Source organism: Schistocerca cancellata, chromosome 11 (genome assembly GCF_023864275.1).
Source record: "Schistocerca cancellata isolate TAMUIC-IGC-003103 chromosome 11, iqSchCanc2.1, whole genome shotgun sequence".
In the NCBI taxonomy this organism is placed as follows: domain Eukaryota; kingdom Metazoa; phylum Arthropoda; class Insecta; order Orthoptera; family Acrididae; genus Schistocerca; species Schistocerca cancellata.
This window is the reverse complement of record NC_064636.1, coordinates 17,018,053-17,029,157: the sequence shown is the minus strand read 5'-3', so window position 1 is coordinate 17,029,157 and position 11,105 is coordinate 17,018,053. Positions and strand designations below refer to the sequence as shown.

The window sequence follows — 11,105 nt, the reverse complement described above, 5'->3', positions numbered from 1 at the left end:
AATTTTGCATCTCGTATTAACTTACTTGTTTTGGCCTCAGTTGCAAGTACAATTTGAAGTTCTGCTTTGAACGTCTCTGTTTAACCGGCACAAACCTCGTCAAATCTTTAACCACCGAACACCGTCTTTCTCCCACGGAAACAGCACCGCCGGCTCGACCCCGAACGGCCCGTCGAAGTCTGAGGTCGATGGCACCGACCGGGCTGCCGCAGACTCGTCCCCCCTAGGCGGCAGCCACTGCGAGTACGACACTGCGGCTTTGGACGTGATGAAGTCGATGGGCGACGCCGGTACTCTGACCTCCGCGTCCTGTGGCATTTCGGACAGTGGCAGCGGCAAAACTTACACTGACAGCGGGAGAACTGGCACGGGCAGAGCTGCCGGCGAGGGAGGCGAGAAGCGGCACCTCCGTGGCACTGACTCTAGCAGTCCTGCCACCACTAAGCCACAGCTCACCCACAAGGCACTCATTGCTGGTGCCATAGCACAGTCACCGTACAGGTTGGTATCACTGCTGCAAGATGATTCTTCTCTCGATTCGAATACTGTACACCGTCCTTAATATTTGCCACCGTAGTTCAGCACTACCAGTGGTATCTTAATTGTATAGTAGGAATAAATTACTGTTGTTTTGGTCAATGACTGTAAGTGTGGTTGATGTATTTCTCCATTTGTCTCACTTGCAACAAAATCGGTGTAACTACTCAGCCTAACATTATCTAGAATAATTAATATTGATTTTTTTCCCCATCGGATTTCCGACTACTCCTGCACAGATCTCTTCACTTAGACGAGCACCTTCGACAGATATCTTCAATTATTTATCTGAAGTATTCCAATCTTACTGTCCAGTTTTTATCCTCTGCAGCTCCGTGCTGAATTATGCAAGTTATTAACACTTAACATCCTGTCCCTTCTTTGTATCAGTGTTTATGTAATGTTTCTTTCTTCTTCAGTTGTGCAGAGAAATCCCGTTACTTATTGTATCACTCTATGTAATTTTCAAAATCCATCTGTAGCGTCATATCTTGAATGCATCCAGGTTTATCTTCCGTTACAGTTTCCCCACAGTTTGTGGTTCACTTCCGTGCTTGCTTTGGTCCAAATCTACTTCCCCACAGTCCACAGTTCAATTCCGTGCTTGATTTGGTCATAATCTACATTCTCAGAAATTACTACCCCAGATGAAAGTGTATTTTAGATAGTACCAGACTTCTTTTGGCCAGGAATGCCGTTTTTGCCTATGCTATTCTGTGTTTTAAGACCTCTTTGCTTTGTATTTCATGAGCTGTTTTGTTTCATCCACATTTACACCTACACAGATACTCCGCAAGCCACCGTGCGGTGTATTGCGGAGGGTACTCTGTGCCATTACTAGTCATTTCCTTTCCTGTTCGACTCTACATAATAATGGAAGAATGACTGTCTGTATGCCTATGTATGTGCCCTAATTTCTCAAATCTTATGTTTGTGGTCCTTACACGCAATGTATTTTGGCAGCAGTAGAATCTTTCAACAGTCAGCTTCAAATGCCAGTTCTCTAAATTTTCTCAGTAGTGTTTCTCAAAAAGAACGTCGCCTTCCCTCCAGGGATTCCCATTTGAGTTCCCGAAGCATCTCCGTAACACTTACGTTGTGTTCAGACCTTCCGGTAACAAATCTAGCAGCCCGCCCCTGAATTGCTTCAATGTCTTTCTTCAGCCCGACCTGGTACCGGTTCCAAACACGTGAGCAGTACTCGAGAACAGTTCACACCGGCATCCTATATGTGGCCTCCTTTACAGCAGGACCACTGTTTCCTAAAATTCTCCCAAAAAACTGAAGTCAACTGTTCAGCTTGGCCTACCGCAGTTCTCACGTGTTCTTTCCATTTCATTTCACTTTGCAACATTACACTATAGTAATACTGTAACTTAACATTACAGGCTTGTTCTTCCTACTCATCTGCATTAACTTACATTTTTCCACATGTAGAGCTAGCTGCTATTCGTCAAACCAACTGGAAATTTTGTCTATGTCATCTTGTATCTTCCTACTGTTACTCAACTTTGACATCTTAGTGTACACCACAGCATCATCAGCAAAGAATCGCAGATTGCTTCCCGTGCTTTTCACCAAATCATTCGTGTGTAAAGAGAACAACAGCAGTGCTATCCTACTTTCCTGGAGCACTCCTGATAATACTCTCAGCTCTGACGAACATTTGCTGTCCGGGGAAACGTACGGGGTTCTATTATTTAAGAAGTCTTCCGGCCACTCGCATATCTGTAAACTTATTCCATGTGCTTGTACCTTCATTAATAGCCTGCAGTGGGGCACCATGTCAAATGCTTTCCAGAAATCCATAAATATGGAATCTGCCTGTTGCCATTCATCCATAGTTCTCAGTACATCATGTTAGAAAAAGGCAAGCTGAGTTTTGCACGAGCGATGCTTTCTGAAACTGTGCTGATTCGTGGACATAAACTTCTCAGTCTCAAGAAAGTTTATTGTATTCGAACTGAGAATATGTTCAAGGATTCTGCAACATACAGAAGTTAGGGATATTGGTCTGTAACTCTGCAGGTCCATTCTGTAACATTATATGGGTATGTCCTATATAGTTGGATCTACTTTGCGTCACGTGAGTGTAGGGGAGTCAAAACCAGTAGTGACCCGTGACGTCGTATCAACTTGAGATTTTTTTTTATACATGTCATTCATTTCTAAATTTTATTGATTATTTACAGAGTAAAGAATTTAATTATGTACAACATTTAATAGGTAATGCATTTTAATGAGACAGATATAAATATGTTTTGACATAGCAAATAACCTTTGTGCATTATGCACGACATGCTTTCTATTTGTAAGAACAAAAACTTCTGTGTTGCTCGTGTGCGCGATCGAGTAGTCGTCGAGTGCGGATCTGCTGTAACTTTCACGAATGGGGATAGAATTGTTCATTTACAACCTGCAGTTGATTTAAAAATTATTCTAGGGAACCACGGCCCGACTTCGGTGCAAACAAATCGCGCGGGAATTCTCAAATATCGGCGCGGAGTTCGAGATACGCGGCTGCATATCGGGCGTTATTGTCGCGTGTGTGATTCAGTGACATTAACGGCAATTTACGGACATTACCTTGATAATAACTATCAAAGACTTATATAAGCGGCATAGTAATTGTCTTGATGCTTAAAGCAAGTGAGAAGCGATATACTGTCGGGATAGGACAAATATTAATCATTGCATAGTCAGCTTGTTGATACGTTGCTTAGCAACTGATAAACTGACAGTGATAGAATTATTGCAACGATCTTTTAAGTGTTATTGACCATTACACACACATCAAAAACTAACTACTCTAACTGTGAGTGACTTCTGGATTGGATGAGTGATTTTTTCCCATCCCCCCCTCCCGCTAACTGGTATTGATAAACTTCTTTCGAGGTTGAAACTTCATCAATGGTGTAGCACTCATTCAGTTTCGTAGAACAATAGATAGTATTAGCCATGCTACTATTTATAGTTTTAAAGGAAAAGGGAGCACATACCTGTTTTTCTTTCGAGAAATGTTCGTATTTCTCAAATCTCAGAGATTTTGCATTCTTATCCTGAGAGTTGCCTTATTTTCAGTTTTTTATTTGCACCATTTATAAAATGCTTTGATTCTCTTCTTTCGTGATTTTCTCACAGTCTGTGGCTCACAACCATACAGTGCTGTGCTCCAAACATACATTCTCAGAAATTTCTTTTTCCAGTTAAGTTCAGACGGTAGGAGCCTTCCCCTTGTTCGGAATGTCACTGCTGCCTGTGCTGTTCTGTGTTTTGTGTCTGTGTTGTGTCCGTCAAATGTTACTTAGCTTCCAAGTTAGCAGACTCTCATAACTTCACGGTCCCTAATGTTACAAATAAATAAAATCAGACGACACAATATCGAGATCAGTGTTTTTCGGCAACTTGACGGGAGGGAAATCTTTAAAATGAGGGTGTATTTCTCCAATTGCACAGTGTCAGGACGGGTACGGGGACTTGTCGGACACACATTAAAGGTGCTCGAACGTGCCCTCTTCCCCGAGTTCTGAACCGAGGTATCCTTTGGGCGATTCGGATCGTAACGTACGTTTTTGTTTGTCCGGCAGGAAACTGACGCTGTCGGAGATCTACGATGACATCGCGAGCCGCTTCCCCTACTTCAGACGCAACAGGAAGATCTGGCTGCACGCGATAAGCTGCTGCCTGTGGTATAACAAGTGCTTCGTCAAAGTGCCGCAGGAGGGCGGCGACGACAAAGCGAAATGCTGCAACTACTGGACACTCGGTGAGTTCCGTGGCCGGGCCTGTCGCCGCCCCACCTACTCCTTTCCTATTCTCGTCACAAAAGAATGCTTTCGGGGTCCCAGCTGCGTCGAGTTGTTGAAAACGGCACGCTCTTTTAACCGAGCACTTGTCGGCCGTTGTCGAGTGGAACGAGTGCCGGTGGAACGCCGTTATTACGTAGCCCGGCTGTCGTCAGTGGTGTCGCTTGTGGCCGCTGTAGTGCCGTACGTGGGTGTGAGTTGACTCCACATTCGATGTGCCTGAAATGCCTGGGCTTGCAGGACAGAGCGGATTAGATTGTTGGAAAGGGGCCAAAATAAGGTGCACTCAGTTGCACTCGACATACAAACTTTATTTATCAACACACAATATTACAACGAGGATGCAAAACACTCAAAACTTCAATCGATCTTCTTTGATTAACTTTAGATCGGCTGTAGGCCACACTCAAAATCCAAAAGCAAGAAATTGAAATACGCGGTTCTTCTGGTGGTTCCACCCAAAACTATTTTCTAAATCTTCAATCTGAACAGGCTGAAGGCCTTAGCAATTTAATTTTAATCGAACTTGGCTGGAGGCCGCATGTTAAACAGTAAGAAGAGTTTCGATCAAAGGCAGAAGGCCTTATCTTAAAACATTTCGTGCAAAATTTGGCTGAAGGCCCCATACAAAAGCTTTAAAAATCTTATGCCTTAAGGGCAAGACAAGAACATTAATTTAAGAGATATTAAAACTCGGCTGAAGGCCACACGTCAGCAAATAATTTAACGGTTTAAGCCCTAGAAAGAAGAGTTTCAATTTTAAAAGGCAGAAGGCCGTATCTTAAAACATTTCATATAAAATTCGGCTGAAGGCTTCTATAAAGAATAACAATCTCGTGCCTTAAGGGCAAGACTAGAACATTAATTTAAGAGATATTAAAACTCGACTGAAGGCCACACATCGACCAAATAACTAAAGCCCAGACAGGGATATATTACTGTGTAACACACAAGGAACGGTGCTCAGAAGTTTCCGAGGGTCGGCCTGGGATTGTAACACTAACACCCATTTAGGTGAGACAGGCAGCCTGTCCAGCGACTTCTTAATCTGAAGGCAACCCGACCCACAGACAGCTGACCCACCAATCGACCAAATCAGTTCCGCTCCACGCAACCGGCAAAACGACCGCAAGATTTCAGTATGACGACACAGAATATTGCCGCCCACAACGACCGACAACACCTCAGCTGCCGAATTACACGCCATGCTGGACGACATCGACATGACGAGAAAATACACTGCCAAAAATTACATCGACGACCGGGACAGGTAAACGGAACGTCGACGGCCACGAGGCAGAAGATACCACTGGTCAACTTCCATAACGAGGAATAAATTAAGTTTAACTCCACAGGAAGACGGCTGGAATCTTGGCCAACTTGAATACACACATGTCGTTTCTCGCGGGAATGTCCCAAAAGCGACAACCAGGATGAAACGAAGAAATGTTAATAGTTGAGGCTCGATAGTAGGTTACGTGAGGACTCAACTTTCATCTGCAAGATCGGTGGGCGCCGAACTTTGTAGCAGTCGCAAGCAGCTCCTCACGCTCTAACCACACGTGCACACCGCCAGCGGCTCCGGCCAGACGGAGACTTCCTCGCTGCTCCACGCCAACCGACCGACTGGTCACACTCCGCCCAGCCGGAAACTATATCCGCCACACCAAAGATAGTACAGCAGTACTAGTATCGATACACACTGTGGCTGCCACTCACGGGGAGGACAGCAACATTATCGCGATAACCGTAGGAGAAATAAAAGCACAGAACTGCAACCGATGTTCAACCCGAGACGAGCGTGACTCGGGCCAGCCACGGCTCAGTGCCGACTTCAGCTTGTTTAGCTGTTGTTCTATGGCCATAGTTTAAGCACAAACCTTCAATCGCCTTCAAACTATTCTCCAAATGGACTAACACACTTGTCTAATCTTTTATTCCATTTTCAAAAAAAAATGTTTAAATTCATCTTTTGTGATGCTTGACAGCAGTTCCATCGTTTTTTTCTTCACCTCAGCAACATCGGCAAAATGCTTTCTGTTGCTGTTTATTTTAATTCTAGGAAATACTAGCAGACTGGCCTTTCAGTATATGTTTATTAAGTGTGAATAAGGAAGAAATTTCATTTTCAGTGCAGCTACAAGCCATTGCTAGTAGTTAATGGCTGTTGGGACTGTAATGTTACTGGAACTCTCAGTTGGAGATGGCAACACATCGTGCCAACAGGACGTGTACACAGATCTTACGGGAATTTTTAGACTTTGAGGAAAGGCAACTAATTGGCATGCGGTACATGTGAGCATCGTACTGACAGATCACACGGACAGCTGGCAGTAGTCGAGTGACTGCGGAATAAGTGCCGACGAGATGTGCCGGGGACGACAGTGCGGCAGCAAGAGTAGGCACGGGCGGCTCCTTCAGCAGGACTGCACTGTCAGAAGTTATAGGATCGGTAAACTGCCACTGATGAATAAGCAGGTGACAACTCGTGAAATCTGGGCAGAGGTTGCAGGCAGTGTGTCACCATAAACCGTTAGCAGCTATTTACTTCAGATGGCTTTAAGCACTGTGGGACTTAAGATCTGAGGTCATCAGTCCCCTACACTTAGAACTACTTAAACCTTACTAACCTAAGTACATCACACACATCCGTGCCCGAGGCAGGATTCGAACCTGCGAGCGTAGCAGCGGCGCGGTTCTGGACCGAAGCGCCTTGAACCGCTGGCCACAGTGGCCAGCCAACTACTTACTGGAAGCTGCTGTGAAATCTCGAGTTGCCACCTTTATTTATTGCCGACTCCGTACTGCAGACGACAGGGACTCGCACAGTGTTGATCCAGATTCTTGCAGAGCAGAGATGTAGATTACATTAAACAGATACCTAGTGAGGTTGGTGCCGACCAGTTTACTAGCTTACGACTTTATTATTTCTGCGTCGTGTCAATCAATTCCATCGGTTTGACAATGAGATGAGCTCACTGTACAGAATATCAGACACTTATCTCGTGAAGGTGCACGGAGGCTTTCAGACAGTCGTTCTTCCCGCGAACCATACGCGACTGGAACAGAAAAGGGAGGTAATGACAGTGGCACGGAAAGTGCCCTCCGCCACACACCGTTGGGTGGCTTGCGGAGTATAAATGTAGATGGTTCTTCACTCACTTTGCAGTGCCGTAGTCAGTGTAGGACTGGTACTACGTGGTCACGTGGCTTTCCACTGTCGACTTAGTTCACGGCAGTGAAGTAGTGTACCTGTGACGGTCAGTCATACGGAATCGGCACAGTGAGGCGGATCGACGTGGAGACGTGACACGACGTGCAGTGACCGAGACCACACGTGAACGGAGGTGCCAGATTTGTCGGCGGACCGACAGACTCTTCACAGTATCTGCGACGAACTCGCCACCGTGTAATGTGGCGTAAGAACGGCAGTCGGCGAAAGGTGCTAACTGACAGAGACTGACGAGACGTGTCGCGTCTTATCGATGACAGTCAGTTGCAAAACTGACAGCGGCTGTCGTCAGTGAGTGCGACGCGACCCCTTTGGGATAGCCGTGTGCGATCAGGCGCCACTTCCGAGAGTTGGTTGTGCACCGCCCCCAGAGTGGGAGTGTGCCGGGCCTCGATGTAGTTTTTATACCGTTTCCCACCTCCCACTAGGTGAATATTGGGCTGGTACCCAGACCCCCCTCAGTTATGTTATTTGCAAACATATAGGAAAGCTTTTCCCAACTTTCACACGAATAACAATATACGCACATAGTTGGGGTACACGTATTCCATCCGGAGGGGGGGGGGGGGGGGGGGGGGGGGCGACGGGTAGGGCATCCTGCCATCCATTTGATAAACCGTGCCAAATCTGTTAATAACAAAACTGACCCTCCCCGGACAAGGGACAGTGGTATGAGAAACAGAAGATGGAGGAGGAGGAGCGAATGCAAAAAGAGACAGAAACACCACAGTGCCTGACTGCAGGCACTTAGTACGATCTGAGAAATCACAATTTTGCCTCTTTTTGAGACACGGGACGTGTCAAATAAACGGACGGTCCGATGAGACATTGGACGCACAGTGTGTGGAGGGGTGTAGTTCAGAACACAGGTGGTTCTGTAATGTTTTGTGATTTTAGATGTTTGGAGAGAACTACTGGTGAAAATTCAGTCACGCCTGGATGGTTTCTTAGTGACAAAGTGTTCTACATGTTGGTGACAAGTATGCTGCGGACACTACCACCAGTGGATATTACAAAAACTGTGTCCACAAGGCTACTCAAATACATTCTCGGTTTGACAGACATTGATGCACCTTTTTTTCCATCTAACACATGGTGCTCAAATTGAATGCATAAAAATTTGATCTTTTCACTTTTCAGGAACATTGGAATTATGTTTCTATCTTCTACAGTTTGGAAGCAATAAATGTATCAAATTTGTTCCTTCTTTTTGAATAGCCGTGGACATATAATTAAATTTGTAAGTTTTTGGAATATTTGAATGCAACAACATATTTTTTTGCTATTACACAATCTTAAGATAATATTAATGTTTATAGACATTCCCAGCAAAACCTTAAGAAATGGCTCTAATTGGACACTGCACCAAGGGAGGAGCGATATCTTAAAATTCTGGATGGTAAAGACACAACAGCTAACCTGTACTGCTGGGAAAGTTTAGCCGAAACTGTTTTCCTTCGGCAAAAGGAGAAACAAAATGAATCTTACGTAGCTCAGCGGCAGAGTAAGAATTAGACAGGGCACAGCAAAACAGTGTAACAAGGTAGGATCTACCAGCAGCTGCCTTCCGATATGAATTCACTACGCTGATTGGCACAATCAGACAACCGCTGTCGTGCCTCCTTGGCAGTGAAAACAAATGTCAATTGCCACTCACAGTGCTCAAATGCTAATCAGCTCTGAGTGTTCTTCTTGAACGGGTTTGTTCTACAGAAATAGTGTAAACGTAATAATACTACACACTAATTCACCTGTCAACATTAGTGAAAACCACGATCCAGAAAATCAGAATCACTCATTGTCACTTTGGCAGGAAATTGCACGAAGGATCACTGATTCGCAGTAATGTGAGAAATTAAAATGTGAAAATATACGGAGGGTTTAAGATCTCACCATGCTACTTTAAATAATTGAAGAAGATCTGGTGCTCAGGGTAACAAACACAGTCTTCAACAGTGTGCAGACCATTAATATATATCTCTTGTGTAGTGAACAACCTGAGAGTCCTGCACTTAAATCTTCATACATGATTTCATTGCAGCTTATGCGCAGTTACATTAAGGACTGGACATTGTACTAAATAAAAAAAAAGATATTTCTGTTCACTGAAAAAATGTCTTAAATTAGCTCATGGGATAACAGTTGTTCCAAACATGACATTTTGAAATACTTAGGAATGCATAGTGATGGATACATTTACATCTCGCATTTAAATCAAAGTTATGTTATAAATGAATAACCACGACTAGCAGTTCATTACTGTATTAAAAGAGTTTAATGCAAAGCAGTTCTATTTCCATCAAACTCCTCTGTAAATCAAACAACGGAAAATCCAGAATGGAATGTAACAATATTACATAGAATGAAAGTTGCGATTCACCGTGTGGCGGAGATGCCGAGTCGCAGATAGGCACGACAAAAAGACTCTCGCAATTAAAGATGTCGGCCGTCGGCCTTCGACAACAGTAAACAAACGACGCACACACGACACACTCGCGCAAACGCAACTCGCACCCACAACAGCAGTGTCAGATAACTGAAACCACACTGCCTCTGTATATCACTTCGTTAAAACTATACAAATAGTTATACGTACAGATAAATTAGTTATAATTGAGACAAATGAAATTAAAAAGGTTGAAATGGACCAAATTGTGCTTTGTACGGTTATATGCCAGCACAACATTTAGCATTGGTCCTGTAAGTGGGTATCTGTAAGAAATGATTACATAAGTGGTGAGCTCTTCAGACCATAATTATCACATAGATATTTGTTTATTATTCTCGTAACAGTGAACATTAATAAAACAGACAAACTGCAGGAATGGATTCCTGACTGAAAATGGAGAAAAAAAGGTTCAAGAATGTGTGTTTGGAGATGCACCATTGCCACAGAAAACGGCACTGACGAATGAAAATTCCTCTGACCACATGCTGTGTGTTCCTTGTGTGTGATTGATGCAGCATACTTCATTTAGGGAAGAAGCTGACGTGGTGTGTGTGTGTGTGTGTGTGTGTGTGACGAGTACTCTCACAGATACTGACTGCACGACATTTCGGACCCTTTTTGGGCTGCTGTGTGACCCCGGGTCCCTTCGGACAGGCGAAGGTGCAGGGAGGCAGCAGACTGGGTGTACGCGAGATCTGGGGGGCCGGGTCCTACGGGATTCCGAGACGAACCCTAGTGCGAACTCCAGGCGAGTGGTCCGCAAACACGGTGTAAGCCAAAGTACGATTACGTGTATCGTGCACGACAACTGCTACTATCCCTATTGCCTGCGACTAGTGTGAGGATTAACGGCAGTGGATTTCACTGCACGGGAAGGATTTTGTCGATAGCTTTTGCACCACACCGTCACAATTATGGAATTTCTGTCATCGGTCTTCTTTGCCGAGGAAACACCTTTACCGGAACTGGCATCGTCAGTCTGTTAGCTCACCATCTGTGGGCTACAGACACAGCGTGTGGTCAGAGGAACTTTCATTCGTCAGCACCGTCTATCGTGACAACGTTGCATTTCTGGACACGT

At 44.6% G+C, this 11,105-nt stretch overlaps 1 protein-coding gene across 1 annotated transcript in view; it reads left to right on the top strand.

The window, feature by feature from the left end:
• The first annotated feature begins 268 nt into the window (after positions 1–268).
• LOC126108829 (uncharacterized) overlaps positions 269–11,105 on the top strand; it is a 66,926-nt gene continuing 56,089 nt past the window's right edge. Inside the window, exons 1-2 of the mRNA XM_049914193.1 lie at positions 269–501; positions 4,125–4,303. Coding sequence (XP_049770150.1) covers positions 269–501; positions 4,125–4,303 — 412 coding nt within the window. The remainder of the gene's footprint in view (positions 502–4,124; positions 4,304–11,105) is intronic.